The sequence below is a fragment of the Pavona decussata genome, unplaced genomic scaffold, assembly GCF_977016875.1.
Source record: "Pavona decussata unplaced genomic scaffold, jaPavDecu1.1 SCAFFOLD_192, whole genome shotgun sequence".
Lineage (NCBI taxonomy): Eukaryota > Metazoa > Cnidaria > Anthozoa > Scleractinia > Agariciidae > Pavona > Pavona decussata.
The window spans coordinates 696,392-723,679 of NW_028145601.1; the positions used below are offsets into that span (position 1 = coordinate 696,392).

Genomic DNA, 27,288 nt, shown 5'->3' on the forward strand with positions numbered 1-27,288 from the left:
AAGCAACACTGAAACAGGAACATTTTCACACCAAGTCTGATAAAATCAGTCCAATGGACCATTTTTTTAACTCAGCTTGTTCATTTGCCTCCTTCCTACGCAACTAAAAGAAGCTTTGAGACTGAAGGACTCATTACTATTCACGTTGGATTTGAGTGCGTTTCACGAACAAAGAAAACTAATTTGCAAACTCTTCGTAGAGCTGTAAATATTCACTCTCGAGTGGTTGTTCATTGCAGACATTGCACATCTATGGGATCTTTTTCCCATCCAAAACAAATACAGATGAAAACTCTTTATGTGGATAGCTGAATTTCGCTAAAAGGAGTTATTAAAAGGCGAAAGACATTTTATGCAAATAAACATTCTTTACTCGCATCGTGGTTGCCACGTTTCCCGCTTTAGTTTCCCGCCAAAACATGAAACTCTGACACCTGCCGCTCAGTTTGATTTGTCGGTGTCAATATACTGCGCATATGTCTTCATGTAAGATGAACATAATAAAGGCGCGCGAAAAGTGTTCGTTTACAACAATTTTATGCTTGACATATTGTTCCTTTTGGAACTATATATTGATTTTGTCAAAAGACTTGGCTTTGTACAATATTTCTTTACTATAGTATTAATTGTAACTGATTTTTTTGTTACGTCGTAACGTATAAAGTAGACAGTAAAAATTCTAGCGACTTACGTCAATGCTACGATGATGTTAACAACGCTAGATCACGTTATCTTTCATATCTTATTTTTATGCTTAGAAATAGAATGAAACGTTCATTCACGAGAAAGCATCTCACTCAGGTCTACAATAAACTAGACTGCTTTGCAGTCTGTTTCTCTCTCGAAGTCTGTGTAGTGGTATAACGGGGAAATGCAGGCAGTAAAACAACAAACAAACACATGTCATAAATAATTAACTGTGTTCCGTTTGTGACGAATATGAGAATCCAACAGAGAAATTCTGGCTTGACGACGGGACTGAAGAGGAAGCTTAACGGAGGCCTCCACGGCAACATTAACGAAGTGACACTTGAAAATATAACGTAACCTTATTTGAACTGCTTCGCCATTATTTCAACTCTTTCAAATTGAGCAATGTGGCACGGGCGAACTGTATCTAAAAAAATACTTGGTAGGAATGTAGAAACGGCGTTGAAGTTAACAAAGAGACTGAAAAATGCACCTTCATGTCGTCACGCCTTCTCCACGAAACGTTGAATTTGGTCATTTCACGATGTTGTTTTGCAGTTGAGCACAACGAAATGCACCAAAGTCCACAATGCACCTACCGAGCGATTGTTTTGGCTACTGAATTAAACCTATTTCATTATTCCAAACAGATCAAACTCTGTTAGCTTAAGATGTAAGAACACAGGAAACAATAATTCCATTTTTTAATTTTTTTCTGCGTACATGTTGTCTTTGTTTGTTCCTGCTTATGTTCTCTATTGTCTCAGTCTTCTGCACACTGTCAGGGTATCCTCCTTGAACCACAGTGACTGATCATGATTTCTTATAGCTAGCTTCATATGTTACGCACATCCTACATTTTTTTAATGATAAACATACTGGCAATAATTACAACATAATATCTCAAAATGTCTGTAAGTGACTTGAGTTCTTTGAACGTGGCTTTTTCCACATGACGTTCTGACTATATTTAATGTATGAAATAGCAATAAAACCCTTAGGGCACATTTTACAAAATTCAAAGTTACAGTGCAACGATCTCAACCGAGGCCTCCCAACAGTGATCAGCCAATCACAGGTCACGTTTACAACAAAGGAGTCTGGCTTTGGTAGTTTGTAAACCAATCAAAAACGAGGACATTTCTTTAAATTTCAAAGCCGGGTTTTATCGGTGGCCCCGGTTGAGTTCGTTGCACTGTAAAATACTTTGATTTATATTATTTATTGAATTCGGTTTCGTCCTTCACTGGGCCAGCTGTTGGTCAGCTGCCCTAAAGAGTTTACCATTGCTCATGTAAACATGGAAATTTCTACATTTTAAGAAACAGGGTCTCAAATTAAAGTGGTTTAGGGCTCTAATGATTTAGCCCTGGTGGTAGGGCGTTGCCTTACTGTTGAATTCCGAACTGAGGAACCAGAATTGGCATCGTTCTCTCGGCTCCATTCTGGGAGCGCTTGAGGGTTCCGGGCTATAGAGACATTCCCTTCCTCGCCCTAACCAGCACCACAGTTTTGAGACCCTGAAGAAGGGTTTTCTTATACGAGTGAAAGGCTTTACTTTGTGGGCTTTTCTGCAGCCGTTCGACGGTTGGCTTTTTCAGTCAAGGAATCTCGGGAAATATAAATTTTTCTAGGCTAATCCTTTATACTAAAAGTTCAAAATATTAAACATTGTTTTTATGTTGGATGCCCTTGAAGTTGACCGTTTCTTGCTTTCGCTTTGAAGTGGCTCACGTTTCTTCATTTGATTTTAGAGATCTCCTGGCGTTGGCGGATTGAAGCAGATCGCGTACTATTTCTGAATCTCTCTTTTTCCTCGCGGTGACTCGCTGACAAAATCTTAAAAGGAACACCGCTGGTATGCAGATACAAGAGGCGCAGATTAGGAACGCTATGACGAAGTAGCACCAGGTTGGGTACTCGACGGTCTTCACGTCACCCTAAAAGACAGAAATATTTACACGGTTTAAAAGTGGTCATGCAATGGAATCTCTTTGACCGACCACTCTTGTAAGAGATCATCTACCTAAAATGATCACCACCGTAAGCGACCACCCATAATGTCAAAGATATGTGGTGGCTTACGGGAGGTGGTCGCTTACCAGAGGTCAGACCACGGAGGGTCTAAATTATTGCGGAGACCTAACCCTTTTGCCAGTGCTTATCGAAACCCAAAGTAATAACTTTTCTTTAGACTGCCTGATTTAGGAGCAAACAGTAAACGGCATTTTTGCAATGTTACATTCCAAGCGTAAAAGATCTACAACTTTCGCGTTTGTTTGTTTGTTACATAATCAAGTTGACGTTCTTTATCACCATAATTTTTCTGTTGAGTGATACAAGGTTGAGAGAGTCATCACCGGTCATGCATGCTATTTACAAGATAAGAGAGTTTCTTTCCTACAATGGATTCAACCTGATTAAAGTTTATTTCAGTGTACACTATAGTGCATGTTTATGTTATCAATTGTTTCAATGCTATTTCGGGAGACACTTTCGGTTGGTCCGGCTGTAATGATGTGGGCCAATATGTTACAGCGAAACATTTTGCAATTTCCGCCCTTGAGAGATACAGCAGATTGTGTGTCAAGTGGTCGCCTACGGGAGGTTAAAAACAATGCAAAATTTTAAACAATCATCTTTAAAAGTGGTCGCCTACGAGAGATGGTCGTAAAGGGAGGTTCGACTGTCCACTGAGTTCATGAATCTTTTCTAATTGACCACCCTCGAAGTGACAGAAAGGGTTCGCTTGCCGAAATGGCCGATTAAAAGATTGATCGATTGGAGACATTCAACTGTATTTAGATAATCTCGTAAGCAGGCTCTTCTATACCCTGGGTGCCAGAGACTTTTCGAGCGCGGTTTCCGGTTTCTGTCAAGTCTTTATAGTGACCCGCGCGAAAAGCCTCTGGACCAGAGCGCCATCCCTTTGATAGCGCCGAACCAATCGTTAGCACGGTTAAATCAGTTGGTCCAGATTTTGGACAAGACGGCTGATTGGCTCCGAACGACCTCCTGAGGGACTCTGAATCTAACAGACGCTACAATTGGTTGACAAGAATAGACCAGCACGTGAAAGAATATTTCCAACTGTGCTGTTAACATCACGTAAGCGTTCCTGCGAGAAGTGTAGTGATGGCGGTTTGTGAGAGTTTGGAAAGGGCATTGAAGGAAAGTATAAGCTATGTGCTAGAAAGGTTTGACGGTGTAGAGAAGTTAAGTGATGAGCAAACAAGTGGGGTATTGAATTTTATTCAACGCAGAGTTTAAAAGTGTTGACGGGCCGAGCAGGGTTTGGAACGTTACCCACCATGGCATGAACCACCATGACGTGAACCACCATGGCATGAACCACCGTGGGATGAACCACCATGGCATGAACCACCGTGGGATGAACCACCGTGGCATGAACCACCATGGCATGAACCACCGTGGGATGAACCACCATGGCATGAACCACCATGGCATGAACCACCATGGCATGAACCACCGTGACGTGAACCACCATGGCATGAACCACCGTGGCATGAACCACCATGGCATGAACCACCGTGGGATGAACGACCATGGCATGAACCACCGTGGGATGAACCACCATGGCATGAACCACCATGGCATGAACCACCGTGGGATGAACCACCGTGGCATGAACCACCATGGCATGAACCACCGTGGCATGAACCACCATGGCATGAACCACCATGGCATGAACCACCGTGGGATGAACCACCATGGCATGAACCACCGTGGCATGAACTACCATGGCATGAACCACCGTGGGATGAACCACCATGGCATTAACCACCGTGTGATGAACCACCATGGCATGGACCGCTGACCATGGCATGAACCAGCGTGACACGAACAACAATGAGCTCATGTCACGCTGGTTCATCTCATATGAGAGGAACCAGCGTGACATGAACCACCGTGGGATTAAATATCGTGACATTAATTACCGTGGGATTAAATACCGTGACATAAATTACTGTGGGATTAAATACCGTGACATGAACTAGCGTGGTATTAAATACCATTACGTGAACTAGCGTGGGATTAAGAACTACCGTGGTATACCCTACTGTGACACTCAAACTACTCAAACTTTAATTTCAACTTTTATTTCTCTTAGTTAACCGCTTCGCTAAGAACCCTTGCAGGTCTTGGAGTACTGTAGATAAATACTTCCCCATATTTTCATTAAGCCATCAAAATAGCCGAGTCAGTTTACTCTACATGAAATGAACTCAACCATTTATATACTAGCCTGCGAGAGCAGATGCCTTTCTGGTTTTTGTTTCACCCTACGCGAAATCCGGAAATGCCGTCTGCTCTCGCAAGCTATTAATTCAGTTCCAATCTCAGTAAACGTTTAATTAATCATTTTAGTCATTTTATTTTAATCATTTTCTCTCATTTTAATGCATTAACCTAATACGTACCGGAATCTTTCCTCGGCCGAAAAAGTGCGACTTGTCGTTACTCTCTTCTCAGTTTATTCAGGGAAAAGGTTCAAATTAGTACGGCATGATCACTAGACGTAAAGTTAGATTCGTTCTCGTTCACTATGCTTTTCAAGGATAATAACCTCCCAGTTTATCTAAATGACCATGAAACTGCATGAGAAAAATGCATACAGAATTAAGAATTACATACAAGTTATATGCTAATCTTGAGTCTAAAATATAGTCCTTGCTTTTCAAGCAAGGAAATAGTGGGGAGACAATTGTCAGTGGTAAAAGGAAAGAAGATAGGCCTGCGCGACTCCCACTCGCGTGTTTTTAGCCATGTTCAGTTATAGTTTTGCTATAACGAGTATGTCTTTCAGGGAAAGCCCTCTCTTGTATGAGCGGTGCCGCTCCCTGTAAATTTAAGTTTAATTTTAAATTTAATGTAAGTCTAAGGCGTAATCAAAACACAGGAGGAAAATGCTAAGCTCCCGCAACATAAACACAAACCTCACAGTTACAGAGCGGAGCGGAGCAATAACAAAAAACACAACCGTAACTAAAGCGGCATTTAGCCCTCAAATTAACGCATTGTACAGCTTTTTTAAAAAGAAGCTCCGATGCTAAAGAAAGGTTTAGAGACAAATAACCGTGGCAAGTAACACAACATCTTGCCACAAAAGCCGGGCCCGGCAATACAAAAGCTGCAAGATAATGATTATTACACGGTTCAAATCCTATCCTTACAATTACAAAGATAAAAAGAGAGGCTATACTGTCGCAAGACACACTGAAATGAGCCATACGAAGCCTGAACCAATTGCCACAAACGGCATAAGAACGACAGTCGCTAAACTGAAACAACAAGAGGTCAAATAGTTAGAGCACAAAACCCAGACATGACCTTTGAGATCAAAATACAAAACATGCGACATTTAAGCAAATGGCTTTGTTCAGTGACTATCTCGCAAATCCTCCAAACCATAAACGGCATTTAATAAGAAGAAAATGAAGCGCTAAAAGAAAATTTGCAGGGAGCACCGCTCATACAAGAGAGGGCTTACCCTGAAAGACATACTCGTTATAGCAAAACTATAACTGAACATGGCTAAAAACACGCGAGTGGGAGTCGCGCAGGCCTATCTTCTTTCCTTTTTACACTGATCCCGCAAAACGTAGCTAAACTTTAATCTGAGCCCTCGTTTTAGTTTTGGCCTTCCATGCCAAATCACAAAACAGTCTGAATATACCACTGTCGTCGGATTTACCCAATAAAATTGTCATCGTATCAAATTTTTAAAATTTCTACTAGTTGCATGAACCATTTTATAAAAGTAATAAAAAGAATGGTGTAGCATTGCGCTATTTTCGATTGAGTGATACAGTCATTCCACTACTTTAGCTAAACGACCCGTGTGCAGCTACATAATAGTTGTTTTATTTTTTCAGTACTAGTTGCGAAAGTGACTGTTTACTGTGTGGTGAAGCATGCACCAAAGCACATGCATGGCAAGTTACATTTGTCACTCAATTGAAATTGAAAACCGCCCCGATTAAAAGAAATACAGTCGAACCTCCCTTTACGACCACCTCTCGTAAGCGTCCACCTCTCATTAGCGACCACTTTTCCAAAATACCAAACGTTTTCGAGTCAAATCACTATAGATGGAACCCTTCGTAGGCGACCGCCTCTCGTAAGCTACCACCTCTCGTAAACGACCACTTTTAGAGATGATTGTTTATAATTTTCAATTGATTATAACCTCCCGTAGGCGACCACTTTACGCACAATCTGCTGTATCTCTCACGGGCGGAAATCGAAAAATCTGTCGTTGTAACATATTGGCTGCATCATTACAGCAGACGCCGTAAACGATAAATCTCACAGTCGGTGCTATCGGAAGTGTTTTCCGATATAGCTTATGTAGCAGGGACTTTTGGGGCTTTTTAGCTCTGTGGCTAAGCGAGAGGTGCCCTGCTACCTACCGGGATCTTTTAGATCAAGTGGACCAGATCTTCTTCACAGGAACATAGCGTTTATTGTAGATCTTGACTCGTTCTCTTACAGGCAGAACTCAAAAGCTTTTACTGAACAACATTTGTCATATAAGACCCGTAACCAATAGTATTTCGACAACTCAATTTCACTTGCGTAAGCTTAGCAAATGGAGGAAATTCTAAAGGAATTACTTTTCGCGCCTTTACAAACTGAAGCTCATTTCTTATTCGAAAGAACAGCAGGTGTTCAACACCTATGTGTTTTACTTGACGGCTACAAAGGCTCCGATATTTCCTAAATTGAGTGAAATCTATTTTACTGAAAAATGTCCCGTAACACTTAGCATTGAAATAATTGATAAAATACACATGCACTATACTTCACACTGAAATAACATTTAATCCATACATTTCCCTCTATTTTTTCCCGCGAACCATTTTTAGTAGCAGTTCACGCCTGGCTCGCTATACAGACAAATGTATGGAAATTTCAAAACACGGCTGGACGCTTTCTGGCACAGCTACATCCCTCCAATTTTTTTCTTAAAATCCTTTTCCTAGTGCCAAAAGTTTCCAATTCATGAATTTTTCAGAAGCGATGTTTTATGAAAATTATTTGACATCCGGGATTTCTAAACAAACACTGTTATTTCAAGCCTGTTTGCCTACTCGTCAAAATGGCGTCGAAAACCGTGATAAGGCCTATTACCATATGTAAATTACCCGAGATTTTAGACCCCCTACGGTCTGACCTCTGGTAAGCGACCACCTCCCGTAAGCGACCACATATCCTTGACATTATGGGTAGTCGCTTATGGGAGGTTCGACTGTAGGACTCAATAGCAGATGATTTCATTCTTCCTCCTCCTCATCGAAGCGACGCAAGATTTCGCCAGTGACAAAGGCTAAACAATTAGCTGCCATTTTTGTCGTCTGCCCTGTACCCTCTCTTCTGTTCCACCCCAGATGCGTTGGAAAGCGTCTGATAAGATCTTCCTCTAAAGCATTTGCTAGAACTTCCGAAGCACTCAACCGTGCATTTATATTCTGCTGAAAGCTGTTATCACTTTTCGTCTTTGTAGTTACATCCAGGAAAGCAGCCAGTCCCTTTCCGCCACCTCGGCCGAGATCCTTTGCAACGCCCTTGCTTTCTTTCACTGCCTTGTTAATGATCGATTGGAGTTCCCCTTTCTTTTCCAATTCATCTAGCATGGTTTTCACCTTCCTTTTCGCCACTTCCTCCTCCTCCTCCTCTTCTGTGTCATCGGTATCAAAACTGCGGGGACCGAATCACAGTAAGTAACGTGTTTTTTAAACAACTCCTCACTATTACTGCTGCTACTACTACCACTACCACTACCACTACCACTACCACTACTACTACTACTGCTACTACTACTGCTACTGCTACTGCTACTGCTACTGCTACTGCTGCTACTACTACTACTACTACTACTACTACTACTACTACTACTACTACTACTACTACTACTACTACTACTACTAATAATAATAATAATAATAATAATAATAATAATAATAATACTAATAATACATCGTTTATTTCATTTGCTAAGGAAAAAAATTATCACTTTATAGACAAGTCAGGATAAACAAATTGGTGTCAATGTACTGCATGTTATGGAAGTGAATGTTATTCAATCGCTTACCGAGTTTCTTCTCTCTTTATGGCCTTTGGCTTGTACGCCAATTCAAACTCCGATGATCTGTATTTCCTCTGTGTAAATAATTCCAACGTTAAACAAAAATTAGTTGTTGTCACTTACAGATAACAACATGAAGAATCTCATCCTAATCAGGACGTGTCAAATTACCTTGATTTGAGATCGACGTCTCAACGTCATTCCTTCCTGTTTTAGTTCGTCTCTTTCGGACTGATTCGTCATGATTTCCACATCAACACTTTCTTCTTGAAACTCTGGATCTTGCTGTTCACTAGTTGTCTCCCTTTCACTATTTCTTGGCTTTGTGTCCTTTCCCTCAAATTTGTTTTCTTGTTTCCTGACATATTGAAAAAGTAATTATCAGAACAGTGCAATGAAAATTCATGATTTCAAGGACATGCGATTTATAGTTGCTCTTATCCATTAAAAAAAACTCCTTAGCAGACGAGTAAGGGGCCAGTGTACTTGAAAAGGTTTTAGAATAAAGGATAACAGGAAAAAATCCCTTTTTACTCCATTTTAATAACTTTTCTTTCTTTACTAAAATCTACAAAAAAGTGGCTTGATCATTTTGTGAAGAGTGTGCTTTCATTTTAAATGTAACGAGATTCGATCTAGGTCCATTAAAGGCAATGGCAAAATGATCGCGGTAAAACGCTTACCGATAGAGGTCGATAATCTCTTCACATTTCAAGATGTTGCGCATTATCAGTTCTCTCATGTTGCTGAACATACTCACCTAGAAGAATTAGTAAAAAAATAATTATTTTCACATCCAGCGCTATACTTCACACACTACGCCTAAGAGAGAGAAATATGGCACTCAACTTACTTTACAAAACTGGACATCACTATCCTCACAGAAACATTGCGCCATCTGTCAACAAAATTAGGTCAACATGAGATGGATATGTACAAGGAAATTAAATAAGCGTTATATTTAATTACACTGATCAAAATGAAACCCAAAAATATTTGACTGTTAGCAGAAACAACAAAATAATTGTCAAGTTTGTTAAAAATTATCACCCCAGTACGATAAAACTGTCGATTAGTGCCTCTGGCTAGAGACAGGGTAGGCCAGTTTCGATTGAAACTGGCAAAAATATTAGGCTTATGTTTTTCAAGTTCTCACATTTTTGTTTCCAAAATGCGCTAGAACAGATCACAAGTTGTTTCTTTCAAGAATTGAGTTGCTTCCGTTCCTCTCGTCATTCTAGAATTATTTGGCAGGTGATTGAAGGTCTTATTACATCATTTTTAACAAAAGATATAAAAAAACCCATGATACTTCCCCTTTAACTTGGATTCCATTGGGTAAACATTGCTCAGAGGGGTAAATCACGAGGAGTAAATCACGTGATGTGGGCACTGTTTCAATTATATAATTGCGAATGCAGGATTTCATTTTATTTTACCATGCAGACGAAGACACCACAGCTGTTGTTGTCTGTCTGGACTGGCTGGCCAAGAATTTTTCTCTTCCAAATGCCTAGATATGATGGATCCCACCCTTCGTCTTTGGCCTTGACTTGAAGGTATCCGCTAGTTTTTGAAACGGAAAGTAATGAGAAAATGTACGTGCCTTCAAATCTAGTCGCTGGCATGCAACTAGCACAAGATTGCCAAAAATTGCAACCTTAACATTATAGCCTTCGCCGATTACTTACTCGACGTCATCGAAGAAACCATTTGCATCTAATTGATCGCCGCCAAGTGGATCATACAAAATCACTTTTCTCGCCTGGTACTGTATGACCTACAAAACATAAAAATGATGACTTCATTTTATTCTTGCTTAATTTCCGTACCGTCGTTTCTTTGTTGAAATAATAAGGTGCTTACCCCGAGGCACCAGTGCATGCCACTGAAATGCACTGGGAAGATTATATCGGTCGTCTCTGCTACTTTAACCTGAAAAAAAAATTGATCAGCCAGTCAGCCAAAAAAACAAGTTACTTATGCACTGAATACTGATGTAAACTGAGGCCAACCAACAAATTATTATCAGTTTTTGATAGCGTATTAATTATAAGTGAGTGCCATTATCATTCCTTTATCGTAAGACAAATCGCCAAACAACAAATTGCCGCCAATTAATGAACATGTCATAACATTCTAATAATGGCTATGGGGTGAAAGGGTCAATGATTTCGTTCAAGAATGAGACTTACGTTTTTCCTTCGCCATCGTCTTAGGTTTCCTAAGCTTCGATCTTGCAAGTTCTTGTAGAAGAACGACGAAAAGAGCACAATACCATCTTTCCCCTGTATTTGCATGGCAGAAAAATTAAAACACAGAAATAATTAACCGTACTCAAGGATAACGTTTAAGGGGTTTATTTAAAATGTTCGTTTACCCCAGATAGTCTGAAGCTTTCAGCTGTATCTTGTTCAGACTTCTTGCTACGTTTTCTTTAGGTTCGACATCAAACTGAATTAATTAACACGTGACTAAACGCTAAGATGTCTTAGAACGGCATTGGAAGATACAACGCCACTATGGGTGTCCCAGCAGATGGCGAGGTGATCGAGTCTGACAACTAGCAAGGTGACTTTCATGACATAAACAAGGGTAATTTTAGGCTTTTATGTGTGACTTACACGTGATCTCGAGATTTCTTCCAAAAGTGAGAAATAAAAGTTGATGACCTGTAAATATAGAAAAACAATAAGACTTTATCGTTGGTAGCATGGAAAGGGTTGCCTGGAAATCAACTCTTACGTGCATTGTTCCATAACAAATAAATGAACACCTGCTAAACTGATCAATGGATTACTCAGTTACTTTTTTACCTCATCGTTGAGCCACCCAGATGTGAAAGATTTATTTGTGCCTTCAATGGCATCACGTATAAAACCTTCTTCCTTCGTGTTTATTGGATGCTGCAATCTTTTCAAGTCAAGCCACTTTAGAGCTGTTCGTTTTGGGAGTTTTCGAACTTCTTTCATGACGTCTCAGATGAGCTTGAAAGTCATTGCTCCTCTCGAAAAGCTGGGGGCAAAGACAGCAATGCCAGTGACTTCTTCTTGGGAAGCCCTTAAATACCTTCCCAGCCGTCGTGGAACATTCTAAATGACATCTCATCATTATTTTTCCTGTAATAGAAAAACGCTGCTATATTTTAAAGTTACACTATACTTAAAAATTCTTGCTGATGATTCGTTTATCAAGATATTTTAGGTAGTCAAGCGAAAGAGGACTTATAAACTGAAGGCAAGCTTAAAGGAAGTTAGTCCTGTTCCGAGACCTCACCGAAAGCCACACTGATCAACACGACAAGCCTATCACTTGACCTCAAGGTCAAGTTGTGTCCTTGAACAAGGTGCTTTATTCAGCAAATCAAAATAGGGAAATATATTCACACTTTTGTATTCTTTTTTCTTCTTTTCTTTTTTCACTTGTTGGTGAAAGAGAAATCTCCTGGCAATTATTATTTTTTACTCATTTATAGAAAAAAAAATGTTTCATGGCTTATTCGAAATGCCATTATTATATAGGCTAACCAGAAACCTAACCAGAAAACCTTACCATCGCTTCAGCGTGACATACTAAATTCTACATTGCATGATTTCTTCATGAAAGATAGGGAATCAGGACGCACAAGTTGTGATCCGAGTCTTACCATGACAGGACACCCTGTGGTTCCAGTGCTTTTTATTAAAATGGTCCTTGAGGATGCATGCCTTTGTGCCCTTTTTTGCGGATTTCACGCAAAGAAAACAATGGTACAGAGTCCCTTCACACGAGCAGTCTGCGTCTTCACATCTTTGAAACGTTTCTGGGCACTCTGCATCACCTGGCACAATGGACAAGTGCGCTATGTCCTGAGCAATAAAACAGTGCGCTTTGTAAAATGGAATGAACACTTTAATAAAGTGCGCTCTAAGGTTAGTTGTTAGAAAAGTTGTCTCAGGTAGGATCGACATAACGGTTAACTTGTATGTAATGAAACAACATCTAATGCTTTCAGTACAACCTGTGTACGTGTACTGTGATGCTGTTTGTGGTAATCTGAACAATAGGGCAGCCCGTATAATTACCTAGCAAGCCGCTACTCGGTACGAGATCTGTTTATCTCCTTTCCTTTTTCAACTGGGATAATGATGCAGTGAGAAGGGATAAACGGCTTCCCCTTATAATATTAGACACATTTCACAAAAATGGGCCTAAATATGCTATCGGTCTGTTCCCGATCAGCAGTAACAGAAACTCCTAAGATTTCGTCTTAGAGAAAATATTTCAGTTTAATACATACAAAGGTTCATACAATTCTCTCCCTCTGTATGACTGCAGAATCAAAACTATTACGTGAAAAGAACCGATCAAACGCCGTCAGACCGTCCCTTGATACCTAAAAAGCTGTGGATGTCATTTTCGTCCTTTGACGCAGGAGTGTATTTTGTACGTACACGTATAATAGGATGTTTTGTATTTGAGACGTAAATATTGTATCGCCTATTTATCTACATACAAAAAAGTTATAACTAGTTTATTGACCTCATTTATTCACTCACTCAATAATTTTATACCAATTGTATTAGAAGTTATTGTATGATCTTTTAGTTGATTAGTTGTTATGATTAGTTATCTACATACAAAAAAGTTATAACTAGTTCATTGACCTCATTTATTCTCTCACTCAATAATTTTATACCAATTGTATTAGAAGTTATTGTATGATCTTTTAGTTGATTAGTTGTTATGATTAGTTATTCTAGTAGATATCACTAAACCTTTATTGTAATTAACAAGACCAATACCTCCCTTTAGAGAATAAGCCGTAATAAAGATGTACTGTTAGCCGTTACTGTTACTCACTCACTCACTCACTCACTCACTCACTCACTCACTCACTCACTCACTCACTCACTCACTCACCCACTCACTCACTCACTCACCCACCCAACCACCCACCGACTCCCTAACTTACTCACTCACGTACGCACTCACTCACTCACTCACTCACTCACTCACTCACTCACTCACTCACTCACTCACTCACTCACTCACTCACTCACTCACTCACTCACTCACTCACTCTACGGCCTCGAATTTATTTGCAACGTCCAGTTTGATAGGGTACTGATTAGCAGGTACGTTTAACTTCCCGGTGGGGAAACTCCCATATAAAAGTGACGGGGGTGATCGTCGCACATTATGTAGGGTAGGTAAAGGTAACAGAATTCTGTTTTGTGGGTGTGGCCCAAACAAATTTTTTGGCCCCTAAGAGATAACAAATCAGTTGACTTCCTCTCATATGTTTCGGCTCAATACCCGGCTAAAAGGGTAACACTATACCTCTGACGAAAGTAATTTCAGATTTTACCACCCTAACGGGTACCAAACCGCACATTTTTAACCTCTAAAAGCTATGACGATCATCCCCGTTACTTTTATACGGGAGTCCCCCAACCCGGAGGCTAAACTGTCTCTTTAAACGGTATGTGATCCTGAGTAGCTAATCCTGTTCTGTAAAATAAATCGTAGTGTTCACTTTTAAATTTGTGTCTGGGGATAAGATAGAATATATTCAACATTCATAGAGTAATTAAAACCAAAAAATGTGATTTTAATCTTATCACTTGTCAGATGATGACAACAGAAGCTAATTAGGGTGTCTGGCCTTGGCGATGACCCCCAAGGTTTCTTTTACTTGAGAAGAGGGTTGAAATCCATGGAACGCAAAAATATGTTGAAATATTATTTATGTGAAGATTCTAATCCAAAACAGAACATGTTAATGCTAACGAGAAATTTAACGGAACCGTTTTGGTCAAAGCATGTTGTCAAACCTCAGAGTGAGGCCCTCTTGAAATGGGAGACTTTTCTTAATTTTGAACAATCAGTGATTATCTTTCACGCAAGGCTTGTGAAACACACAGGAGTCACCTTGAACCGTTCAAGGTAGAACGGCATCGTTTAAATGCGGCAAAGCACTTACCGTCATCTCATGGGGCTCTGTTTAAAACAAGAGAGGATCTTTCCCTTCCGAAATCTTAGCTGAGTTCACCGCCAATTCAAGATTTGCAACGTTTGTACAGACTATCAGATAAAATTCCCCACTAAACCTCACGTGAGATATGTATTTCGTAATTTTTATGTGTTATTCCCCGTGTTTAAGAACCGTAAACTTAAAGATTTATTGATAGCTTAATCCGTATAATTAATAGGAAATTGTGATGCCCAGTCCTCTGGTTCATGTGGCGGTGGTTTTGTGGTTCATCCTACGGTGGTTCATCCCATGGTGGTTCATGTCACGGTGGTTCATGCTGCGGTGGGTGAACGTTGCAACCTTATATGGACGGGCCTGCACGACTCCTGCAGTTCGCTAAAAGATTGGTCTTAAAGCCTTTATAGCGTATCTCTGCTTCATGAGATGTTAATCTTGATCATGAAGGGAAAAACTCAAATATACTGAATGGAGATTTTCTTTATGATCATTCTGAGCCGTTAGGAGAAGTTCTTCACATGCCATTGGATATGCTAGCTCTGTGGCATTTGTTTAGGTTCACCGGCTCGGATTAACTGCAAGATATCAGACAGCGCTAAATAAATGGTATTTATGAAGACATAGGATCCGGGGATTTCTTAACTGACTCGTGATTTCATGCTTATCTGCAGTGAGATTGCAGGATGTTCGTTTATCACGTATATGAGAGTCTAATAGATCCGTGTCTTTAGGAGGCAGCGCTAAATATATGTCATCTAGGAAGACATAGGATCCGTGGAATTCGTTACTCGTGATTTCAAGTTGTTGCTATAACCTGCGGTGAGATTGCAGGGTGTTCGTTTATCACGGATATGATATTCTATCAGATCCACGTCTTTACAAAGTTGATTACCGTTGTCTCTCGCTTTCGAGAGAAATTTTCAATATATCGAGACTTGAAGGACGACAACTCTTTCAGCGTAACCTCAAAGCGTTCAATGCGTCGAAAGCACGTCGTGCAAAGAACACGCGGCCCAACTGACAGGTTTTCTTCAACACCGAATAACGAAGAAATTCTCGAACAAATACTTAACTTTTCGGCAGTATCCGATGTCAGGCTGTAATAACCACCATTAGCAACACTTGCCCCACAAAGGCGACAAGAGAGGGCAGATTTTGGATTCAAAACTTTCTTTACGGAAGTTGTATTGACTCCCGCGAACGCCATAGCGAATTGACACCTCTTGAGCTTCTGTAATTGGAAACCCATTTCTGACATTTCTTCACGTGCAGATCCACATGATCACAGTTGGAGACGTCCAATCTGATTGGCGTAAATGTAATGCGATAAAAAAGCTCAAAGGTCAACGGGGACGGTAAAAAGCATCGCTCCGTGCCAGAGGTTTTTCTCGCGGCTTCGCCGCTCGTGGAGCTGTGCCGACAAGTCCCGCCGCACGCGAGAAAAACCTCTGGTACCCAGGGTAGCTCTTCTATTGCCAATGCAATTCGCTGCAGCTGAAGCTGTGCTCCTCCAGTCAAAGGGCGTCCGAAAAAAAAAGCTTAGAAATTCGATTAGAGCCAATCATGTTGACGACACGTAACGCTATTTAGATAGAGGGTAGCAATAGGAGGAAAATTTTCCCAGACATCTTAGCGAAACGTATACGCGTAGCCTTTATAATCCGACTCGTATTTGCCGACTGGGAGTTCAGAAGATATTTGTTTAGGGGCGAAACACATAGTAAGGCAACGGAAAAGTACATGTTTTAAAGGCTGTCAATGAAATGTGTTTACCCGGCATAAACTCAAATATATACTGAAAACAACCAAAAAACAAAACTATTGTTACTGCTGGGAATAGTAGCTGAGTGATAGATAGCTAGTCCCAAATATAACTCAGTAGACTCGCGCAACTTGTAGTCTCATTTTAGTGTCGTCACGTAACGCTCCTCGAGGAGCGTTGCGTGACGACACTAAAAACGGCTGCGAGAGAGACTACGCAATTTGCGGACGCTTGCAGCTTTTAAACCAAGTATCAACATAATTTAGATCGTCGAGGTGGTTGCTATTGAAACTTTCTACGTCATCCTGACATATTGAGCCAATTTCATTGACGTTTCATGACAGTAGCCACTGAATCAAGATGCGTTAACTCAAATACTTTTCGATACTCTTTTTTTTATTATTTATTTATTTTACGACACTAAAAACGGCTGCAAGGGAGACTACGCAATTTGCGGACGCTTGCAGCTTTTAAACCAAGTATCAACATAATTTAGATCGTCGAGGTGGTCGCTATTGAAACTTTCTACGTCATCCTGACATATTGAGCCAATTTCATTGACGTTTCATGACAGTAGCCACTGAATCAAGATGCGTTAACTCAAGTACTTTTCGATACTCTTTTTTTATCATTTATTTGTTTTACGATCTCATTATTGTGTGAAGAATTAACCCGGTTTTAACCGTGCAGAAACCCTATAGTACTCCAAAAATTTAAAAGAGGCTCAAGAACAGACAATCAGTTAACCAAAATTTCCAAATTCCAATTCGATCTTGATTTTTATCAAGCACTTTATAATGAGCCTCTGGGTCGAGAGATTCCGCAAGCACTCTCCGTGATATTAAATTAATTACCTTACCTTACTTTCCTTTCCTTTCCTTTCCTTTCCTTTCCTTTCCTTTCCTTTCCTTTCCTTTCCTTTACTTTACTTCACTTTACGTTACTTTACTTTACTGTTGTACTAAAGCTAGGTTTCATGATCATCAACGCCTACCCAAAAACTCGATTGAAGGAACACAACAAGATGAAATGTTTACCTCGCTTTGTCTCCATGTTGAATAGGTTGCCGGTTTCATTCCCATGTTGAACAGACTGCAGACGAAAATCACCAGGACTATCAGAGGAGACACAAATCTCCATGTTATTTTCCAGTACCAGCCCGGCCGCACTCGAAGCATGTACTCTATGTCGTCATAAAACCTGTGTATTGAATCAAGTACGCGGCAATTACAATATACTGGATATGTGTACACGTGATTACTGAAGCAATACCACGGCGACCTTACATTAAAATTTACAATCGGAAGAACATTGAAAGTTAACAAGGATACGCTACTGCTTCTTTGAGATTTGGGAAGAGCCACTCCTTGTTCAATTTGCTTTAAATTTCTCTAAGTAACTTTAAAAAAGTCAAAACTGAAATAGCTTCTAATGGAGTTCACTATAAACGTGCCAGCCAACATGTTTTCCAACTCTGGAAATATGAAATCCCGTATTCTAAGGCTTTTCCAAGTCTCTTTCGGAACCCTAACATAGCCTAACGATCAGAGGACGTCCGCTCTCAACAGAATAAAGGACAGAACGGAGAAACTCAGAACGTTTCTGTGACTAAATCAAACTATCTAATAATAATAATAATATTCATCACAATAAGAGTATTTATACACGATATAAATTAGAGCATGGCTGACGTGGTCGTGTCTAATTAAAGAACTAAAATATCTGAAAATTACTTGTACGAGATAACATTAAAAACTATTTTTACTATGAAATGGAACTGAAACTACCATAGTTAAAAACAACAGATGGAATCTAACAAAAGCATGTTAGTATTTTGCGGTCAAGATGCACCATCAAGCTTGTCTACAATCTCAAATTATATTTAACTGCTATAGTAACACACTTTCATCTGCCATTATTACATTCAACACATTGTAACACTGCCCAAATATGGTCATGGTGCATGCACTGAATATTCGTCGTCCGTAGTCAACAGATATCCTGCAATATACGTAATTTTGTATGTTGGGGAGAAAAATGACAAAATAAAGATCGTCTCTTATAGCTTTACTGCAACAAAATTGTGCTTTTTTATCAATGTGTTGAATAATAAAACAATTTAATATCCAGCGCAATCTTGCGGAATGTTCCCTGATTTAAGTCAACTCGGCCTACGGCCTCGTCGGCTAAGTATCAGGCGATATTCCACGCGATTTCGCAGCCGGATAATAATATATTGTTAAAAACCTGACCTGTTTGCGCCGTAAACCCATGAAACTCCAACAAGTTCAAAGAAACAAATGAACAGAAGCGGAAGAGTTCCGGTAAAGCTATCAAACATCTGCAGCCAGTACTCCCCAGATGTCTGGCAGAATAGTAGCCCCACAGCCATGCACACAAAACACGTCAGACCTGGATGGAAGATCATTTACAACGCAAGCATTACCAACAACAGTGTAGTATGTTAGGGGCTGTTTACATGGAGGGAGGTAGATCCTAGCACGCGAAAGATCCTGAGAAGGCGAAACAACTTTTAGTTTTGCTTACATGCAGAAGTCTCGGTCGGGATGGTTACCAAGGGGAGAAGGAAAGTAAGACCAAATTGTCGGCCTTTAGCACATGAACACCCGGCCGCCGGCATGTTTGTTCTTCTTGTCCCTGGTGCTAGGACCTCCCGATCTTCCTATCTCTCAGCTAGGAAGATCCTAGCGCTAGTGCCAAGTACAACCTTTTGCGTGTAAACTGAACTCAGAAACCAGTGGCGCTAGGATGATCCACTTTCTAGGATCTTCCTAGTACAAGGATCTTCCTCCCTCCGTGTGAACAGCGCCTTGGAGAATTGCAACTGTACATGTTTGGCCTTTTCCTCTGTAATTAACAATTGAACTCTTTTTAAGTGATAATTTGTTCTTGTTTTTATTTATCCATCCAGCTGACTGATTGTTGCTCTCAGGCAAAATCAAACTCTAGTAATCATTTTCAAGAACACAGGGAAACTCAAGAATTACGAAAAACTGATCAGGGTGATAAGGAGGAGCTGGAAAAACTTTCCGTTTAAGTTAGGTTTTGGAATCAGGGATTCGAGCTGTAAAATTAAATAGATAGGTAAGGCCATCCTCTGTTATTTTCTCCTTTTGCCATTGGTGACGTTTGGTGATTTTAGGTCTGTAGGTCGGTCGGGGAAAAGAACTTAAAATCAGGACTTGGAGTCCGTACTGAAGAAGGATGCGCACTATGCGAGTCTGGACAAGCCGGGAAGACCATGCATGATCCGGGGTCACATAACAAAACATGGACTCTCCACCCTCCTCGTTTTTACTTTTCCAGTTTCCGCTCGCTTGTAGGATGGTCATTAATCTCGTACCGAGATCCACATTTCCGAACCGACTGAGATCTGGGTACGAGATAAGATAATCATCTGACGAAAAAAGACGACTTCTCGGAGTCTGGAGGATCGATGCGCTATCAGCTCTGAAAGGGAGACCGCATTCCGTGAACGCTCTCTCATCGATTGCTGGAAGACAACAACAATGCTACTGCAAGCATTGGCCTGATATTATGGCAAAGAAACGTGCAAAATTGAAATGGTATAATGCAAGTGCAGAGTTGTTGTTTCGGTTATTAAGCCTATTGCTTTTTTTGACGTTCTCGTTGCCGTTGCCGTAGTCGTTGCTAAAGCTTTCTATTAAGAAGACATACAGCGCTACTAAAACGGGTCTTGTCGCACGTTAAGTTTTGTGTGGCCTTCCTAAATAGTGCAACGAAAACAAACCTGTTAGTATTTCCTTTCGCAGTGGTATCAACTTCTGATCGTGTAAAGAATTTAGGACCCCCTCCAGAATACCAAACATACTGCCAAGACCGAGTGAGAGCAGCATACAGAAGAACAGCACAGCCCACAGTGGCGACACAGGTAGCTTGAGAATGGCTTCCGTGAAGGCAATGAAGGTCAAACCAGGGCCTTGAAAGGACTAAACGAAACAACATCAGTGTTTGCGATGCCTTCACAAAGAAGCGTTTTCAAAAGCCACAACATCGTTTCTTTCTGGCGCGAATATATAGAGAACAAACTTGACTCAAAAAGTGGACATGAACGCCTGAAAAAGGAGCACTTCAAAAGTGTTTTCTCTGGTGTATTCAAATAAAGGTTACTGCTTTTAAAATGTAGGTCCTTTTTTCAGTTCTTACCTCAGATAGCCAGTGTGTCAGATCGTGGCATTTTTGTTTAAGTGTCATTCCGTGGGGAAGGTTTGTACTGTTTGCTCCTCCGTATAATGCTAAACACTCGTCGTACGAATCATGGGCCTGTGAACAGTGGATACAAATGAAATTTGTTACTGGTGTACAGAAGCAGGTGATAGGATCAGAGAATTAACTCTATAGTGGATGTTTAAGTCCTCAGTCAATTAATCAATCAAAACCTTTATTTACACACGATAAGGATTAAAGCTAGGTAGCTTGTAGGGTCGTGTATAAACAAAACTAGCTGACAAAATATAAAAGTAAAAAGATTTGTAATTACACAAATGTTTCGACTAAGATAAGTTAAAAACGCTAAAGATCTAGACTAAAACATTCTCAATAGAACGATCAAAACATCTAAAAATTCTTACTGTACAAGTTACTAAGATCAATATCTTCAATCATATTCAATCCACGAATCCTTTTAATAAGACTTTCTAGGGATATTGCTTTGCAGCACTCTCCCGGTAGAAGGTTCCATAGTATTGCCCCTCTGTAAGCTTTTGAAATTTTCATGTTTGTTTTAAAAGATGGGGTGACTAGTAGGTGGTTTTTTCTAAGGGCGCGTTTTTTTATTCACAATTCTGGAATGTGAATGGACAGAATGTAAAATGCGCGCGTTTTTCTATTCCGCATTCTTATTCCGGAATGGACAGAATGCCATTCCATCCATTCTGCTCCCAGGGGCACAATGAACAGAATGTTGCGAATGAAATCCAAGATGGCGGACGGCGAGATGAACGCTGCGGATTCAAATACGTCTCTACAAGGGAAAAAATCAGGTTACACTTTTTGAAAAAATTAAACATTGCTTCTAATTTCATTGTACCAAAAGTTCAAGGAAAATTACGGCGTTTACGGCTGCAATGGCAGCCTGTTCGTCGGCCGCCATATTTGTTACGCAATGTTTACTCGGCCAGGACCGACAGGGGTTTTTTTTATGCAGACAATCCGAATTATTCCTAGCATTCCGTACCAACCATTCTTATTCCAGAATTGTGGATAAAAAAACGCGCCCTAAGATTGTACGATGACTGGAACTTTGAAATTTGTAATGACATGCAGGAGGGCGAGACATTATGGAACATCTTGTAGATGAGCTCCAGTGCTAAGTGAACTACTGAAATTCCTTCTGAGCGTTAGCCCTGGTAAAGAAAAGGGAGACCGTACGAGGTAAAGACGAAAAAATCTTTTACCTTGGGGAGAATCGAAGCCACGACCTCCAGTGCTCTACCGGCTGAGCTACGAGGACAGACGGGAGCAAGTGGTGTACAGAGGGTTTGATTTCCGGTCCTTCTATGGGTCTAGCCCAAGCTGAATACCGGGTTTACAATATGATTTTCCTATAGACTAATTTGTCTTTCTTTTCAAGTGCATGCAAATGTACATACAGATAGCCACCCTTGTTTAGCTTTAGTTGAAAAGAAAATGTTTATCGACAAATTTTCTTTTATAGTAGACTCGATAATTGTGAACAAGTTCAAATTACTGTAACTCGCTTCTTTTGTTCTCATATTAAGTCTACTAGCTCTCGTTCCATCGCTCGCGCCCCGCGCTCACTACAGAAAAATCCTAAACTCACCGCGACTTGAGGGCAAGCCTTCCAAAAGTCAAGAAGACTAACCAGGTAGTAATTGGCGTGTTGTTTGCCTTTTCCCGTTCACGGCGGAACAAATAAAATGTTTCAGTTGACTGAGCTCTGATAGGTTAAACAGCACTTTTTTTGTCATACGCATGCAGACAAAACGACTACAGTTATTGCGTCATTCATACCTTGAATCCAAGCATAGAGAACACCACCACAGCAGCAAAGACTGAAGTGAAACTGTCGGTCAAAGAAATGAAGATGGCGTCCCGCCTACAGTTATTGTGAATAGGATTGTAACTGGACATGGCGATGAGCGTCCCAAAACCAACGCCAACAGAAAAGAACACTTGGGTAGCGGCCTCTAACCACACTATAGGGCTAGCTAGCCTAGAGAACTGAAAAAAGATGTTAATCCAAAACCAGAGGTAGTATTTATTCATATTGGTAATTGAACTGAGTGGAGTGCAATTTGGTCTGAAATCATACGCGTGATTTAAAAATCAAACAAGCGCGCAGCGCGAGTTTGATTTGTAATCACAAGTATGATTTCAAACCAAAATTGCACTCCACTTAGTTCAATTACCACTTAATTACATTCATTTTGAAATCACAGAGTATCATTGTCAATATTAATATTCTATTTGTGTTAGTTCATTTCCATTTTGATGGGCTAAAGAAAGGATGCGATTTAGAGCAAAAAATGGTGCAATTTGGGAATAAATTGCACCATTTTGGACCAATCAGATTCCCAGGATCACCAGTGATTTCAAAATGGATGTAATTAACATTAAAATCACCCCTCCAGAGGAGGGAGCATAAGTTGGACAGAACCCTTCCGTGTATGCGACGGCCAAGGGTTTATTTGACAATTTTATTTGTTTTTTCTGTTGTTCTTGTTCTTGGCGGTGTCAAACAAAATACGAATAAAAGAACGATTTTATTGCAGCCTAAATGATCTTTGGTGTAATGAATTGCTGTGACACTACATGTAGAAGACATAGGTATTTGTGGATTTCAATAGCAAACTGTTATTTGTTAGCGAAAAGTGAATTAGCTCCAAACAAAACAAGCATGTGCATATGTCATAAAACTCCAAAATCCCGTGAAAGAGAGGGCATTGGTCATGTTTCTTTTAGAGGAACAATTTTGTTCTATGGACAAAATTGAACGGCCTGTTTAAGATCTATCAATGAGAATTTATTTTTTTATGAAACAAAATTGACGAACGCAGGGTCAGTTCTTATGTTGCAGCAAGCGAGTTGGGATGATTTTTCCGAATTGAGTTACTTTGTGAACTACATTGCATGAGTATTCTTTTATCAAAACAAAACTGCTTACCTCGGGCTTGAACATGTGTATAATTCCATCCACGGAGCCTTTCAGAGTAACAGCTCTTCCAAAGAAAATGGCCAGAACGAAGTAAGGCAAAGTGGCAGTCACGTACACAGCCTGCAGAGAGAGAGATATATAGATAATGAAGTACTTTTAATTTTGCAGAGGAAAAAACTTACCACGGACTGGATAGCCATATGCGCTGCATACGCCATCCTTGGAGACTCAGCGGCCGATAGTTGGGTCAGGAGGAAGTAAAAACGGGTAAGTTTACAAGAACGAACGAACGAACTGGTTTGACTTCCTCCTGAGCCACCTATCTGCCCCTGGATGTTCGAGGATGTGCATATGCCCAACTGTTCGAAGTGTACCTAGTAAATAGTCGCGTTTAGACGGCTAGCAGAACCGAGCGAAATCTATACCTAACAATGTGGACCCCAAAGTGGGCTGAAATTCTAAAGAATTCAAGAAGAGAAAGTATATGTAGCGTGCGTAGTGGCTGGACTGTGTGGAACCTGAAGTCAGTGGGACATGCTCAGAGTCCTTTTTATCGACTTAATAAAAGGTGGTACCGCCACGATTTTACTCACAGTCTAACTAAAGTGTCTTATTCCTTCCCTCCGCCGCGCGTTAGCGTTTCTCGCGACTCGCGGCGTTGCCGCTCGCTAGAGTCAATCGCACAGGCTACAGAACTTAGGAGAAGAAAGAGACTGATTCCTGTCTATTACCTTCCCGGCCGACTGAACTCCACGACTGACGAACAAATACAAGACAACCCAGGCCAGCAATAAGACGAGACATAGGTGCCACTGGAAGTCACCCAAGTCCTCGATCGAAGAGGTCGCTCCAAGTGCTTTAGTGTACCAGAAATACTGTGTTCGTCCTGCCAGGTTACATCCCTCGTTTACAGTACAGTTTGGCCCCAGGGGGCATGACGAGTACGGGAGGGGATCTTGAAATGACACAAACAGGTAATAAAAGCACCACCCAATGATCATGTTGTAGTAGACGGAGATCAGAAGGCACACGACTACCGAAGCAAGTCCTATTCCGCCTAGATAGGGGTGAATAGCTTTCCACACGCCAATGGGACCCTGACGGACGCTTTGACCGATGGCAAGCTCCAAGAAGAACAAAGGTATGCCGAGTAAAACCAGGCTAACAAAGTATGGGATGAGAAATGCGCCTGAGGAAAGTAAAGCTACCGGAATTAGTAATTTATGATTTTCTTATGGATTTTTTCATTATAATTATTTGTTAAATCTAATTTATGTTTAAGTTAGTGTGATAACTTGCGATTTTGCTTGCCCCTTCACGCTTCTTATTTGCTTAAGGCGATCTGCGATCCGCGATCATATGGAAACCAGCCTTTACAGGCGCGCACGCACAATGCGCAAAATGAAATTGCGACCTGTGCCAATGCCTTATTCTACTTGCAAATAATGGTTTTGTTACACAAGGCAATTTTCCCTGCAACTTGCAACACAACGCCGGTGAGAGACAAGATGCGGATGAAATTGCGCCTGTTCGCAGCGTTAACCAATAGCGTTGTGAGATGTAGGAAAAGTAAAGTATTTCCAAATTTCAATTCGAACTGGAGAGTGTCCCCAATTAGTACCCTGCCCTAAAAACATTGGCACTTCAATAATTCTAAAAGTGATTTTGATATTTTAATTATGATATACAAAGAAACATTTAAAGAATGAATTCTTTGTCTAGGTCATTTTAGTTGGTCACATCTTGACTCCTGCTACCTTATAGCCGTCCAGGTATTTATGCACCGCTAATTCCTCCTCCCTTTTTTTCGAAGCAAACTCGGATCGACGCTTATGAAAGGAATGAATAATCTTCGCGGCCTTTTTTGCATATTTTTGACCTGTCGAGTGTTCTGCCGAACCATTGTTACCAAGAGTTACCAAAGTCCGCACGTGCAAACCGTATCCGCTGTTGTTTGGTTAATGGCGTCCACTCTTCACTTCTTACTAAAAATGTTTCATTTTGGCTTAAACAGTCCGCAATAGCTTTGAGAGGATAGTGTTAAGTTTGCATCGATCTATCAAACGAACAACATCGAAATAAATGTACCACGTGGAACTTCTTGACTATTGCATGCAAGACAGTAATTATGAATATTTAAGTTTGCAGACATCGGGATATTATAAGACTTGTCTACAAAAATACTTCATTTTGCTTCCGTTTAACAAAATTATAGACCCACATATATTATTTCAGAGGAGCACTTTTTTAGAAACCACGGGGTTCAATTAGATGAAGGGATGAAAATATTCACGATAGCGCAGTATTCTAACGGCTATGAATACACTTCCTTCAAACCGGTGACTCAAAATATAATTTGTTATACCCGCTGTTACAGATTTCATTTAATTGGTCCTATATCTGCAAGTTCATAAACAGCCAAAGTAGCCAAAACTGAACATTTTCAATTTGCCACATTGACATTTCATTTACTTTGATTTTTGGTTTTTCTAGCTTGACGCTCTTTTAACGCCAGTGTCCGCTGCTCACTTCGCAATTATAAACCTTAATTGTCATAACACACGTGCTATCACTGAATGAATAAACTTTTAATCCTTAAAACGTTAAATCAAAGGACTGAAAGCGCGATTTTCATCACAGTGATAAAATAAATCTGTTTTCTTTGTATAATTTGAACTGATCTGAAGATGGAGGATCACACATAATTTTTTTCAGCACTAACCCGTTGGCTACAGTTAACCACGCAAAATCGATAGCTACAGCTTATCCAATCACGCACACTCGATAGCTAGTGCTTTACCAAGTGTGTTCCCATTTTAACAGGTTTAATTGTTTCGTAATTGTATCTTACCTCCTCCATTTTTCTGGCACAAGTACGGAAATCTCCACAAGTTTCCAAAGCCCACAGCAAAACCAACGGTGGCGAGCATATACTCTGCTTTATTGCCCCAAGTCTGGCGCTCGATAACTTCCATCTCGCTACTCACGGTATCTCTTTCCGAAGAATCGCTTTTACCATACGCCGGTTCGTCGACCTCATTTTCTGCCGTAGTCAGCGCTAATATTACCTGCCCTTCTTTTCCTTTATTTCTCGGCATCTTTCTTCAGCGTTTTGAGTTGTGCCGTATAAATTTAAGGCCGTGAAGAACTTAGAACCACTCGCCTCGGGTCATATGCCAGCCGACAAAAGACTGCGCTCGTGCATGAATAAGGATAAATAAAAACCAGTTTTTTTGCATTACAATAACAAGTTTGACGGGTTGAAAAAGTTGCTAATTAGACTATAGGAAAGTTGTACTTCGAAAAATCGATGATTAAACGAACTAATAGCTCTTTAGATTCAGCAAAATACGAGGTATTTATGATAATTCCCAACGGAAAATAGTGGCTTAGAGCTCACGACTCCGCTATTTAAAGTCAATATTGCATCATACAAAAATTTGTTTTGGTTTTGCAAAAGGCACGTTTACATGAGAGTTATCAAGAAAAGAAAATTTCCTAAGTTAGCATTGTCACATCGAAACAAGAAATTTGGCGAACGGAAACTAAAATAACACGCCTACAGCGATCTCGCTTTGATGGATTTATTTGAT

At 40.4% G+C, this 27,288-nt stretch overlaps 2 protein-coding genes and 2 long non-coding RNA genes across 4 annotated transcripts in view; 2 read left to right on the forward strand and 2 right to left on the reverse strand.

The window, feature by feature from the left end:
* Window positions 1-2,583, forward strand: part of LOC146462037 (uncharacterized) — a 12,224-nt gene extending 9,641 nt beyond the window's left edge. The window contains exon 3 of the long non-coding RNA XR_014857251.1: window positions 2,445-2,583. This is a non-coding gene — a long non-coding RNA (uncharacterized LOC146462037). The remainder of the gene's footprint in view (window positions 1-2,444) is intronic.
* Window positions 1,378-27,017, reverse strand: LOC146462039 (sodium- and chloride-dependent transporter XTRP3-like). Its single transcript, XM_085086127.1, has 9 exons — window positions 26,547-27,017; window positions 24,427-24,884; window positions 23,705-23,815; window positions 22,552-22,761; window positions 20,725-20,841; window positions 20,309-20,507; window positions 18,789-18,948; window positions 17,574-17,736; window positions 1,378-2,630 (listed from the first exon to the last, which is right to left on the reverse strand). Exons 1-9 carry the CDS (start codon window positions 26,791-26,793, stop codon window positions 2,421-2,423), a joined length of 1,875 nt encoding a protein of 624 aa, XP_084942253.1. The 5' UTR covers window positions 26,794-27,017; the 3' UTR covers window positions 1,378-2,420.
* LOC146462040 (uncharacterized) lies at window positions 7,482-11,730 on the reverse strand. Its single transcript, XM_085086146.1, has 11 exons — window positions 11,617-11,730; window positions 11,425-11,472; window positions 10,996-11,088; window positions 10,667-10,735; window positions 10,492-10,580; window positions 10,240-10,366; window positions 9,654-9,698; window positions 9,484-9,560; window positions 8,972-9,158; window positions 8,807-8,874; window positions 7,482-8,412 (listed from the first exon to the last, which is right to left on the reverse strand). Exons 4-11 carry the CDS (start codon window positions 10,682-10,684, stop codon window positions 7,989-7,991), a joined length of 1,035 nt encoding a protein of 344 aa, XP_084942272.1. The 5' UTR covers window positions 10,685-10,735; window positions 10,996-11,088; window positions 11,425-11,472; window positions 11,617-11,730; the 3' UTR covers window positions 7,482-7,988.
* On the forward strand, window positions 20,857-22,209 carry LOC146462041 (uncharacterized). The gene is made up of 2 exons (XR_014857255.1): window positions 20,857-21,006; window positions 21,040-22,209. It is a non-coding gene; the product is annotated as an uncharacterized LOC146462041 (long non-coding RNA).
* Window positions 27,018-27,288: the final 271 nt, after the last annotated feature.

Bases quoted from the DNA above. Each gene is read 5' to 3' on its own strand.
- LOC146462039 (XM_085086127.1), bottom strand. From the start codon at position 26,793: ATGCCGAGAAATAAAGGAAAAGAAGGGCAGGTAATATTAGCGCTGACT. The intron at 22,762-23,704 runs GTAAGCAGTTTT...ATCTTTTTTCAG, and splicing joins TACACATGTTCAAGCCCGAG to TTCTCTAGGCTAGCTAGCCC. The intron at 2,631-17,573 runs GTAAACATTTCA...TCTGTCTTTTAG, and splicing joins CAACATGGAGACAAAGCGAG to GGTGACGTGAAGACCGTCGA.
- LOC146462040 (XM_085086146.1), bottom strand. The intron at 10,367-10,491 runs GTAAGTAATCGG...TTCAAAAACTAG, and splicing joins GGTTTCTTCGATGACGTCGA to CGGATACCTTCAAGTCAAGG. The intron at 9,159-9,483 runs GTAAGCGTTTTA...TCAATATGTCAG, and splicing joins GAGATTATCGACCTCTATCG to GAAACAAGAAAACAAATTTG.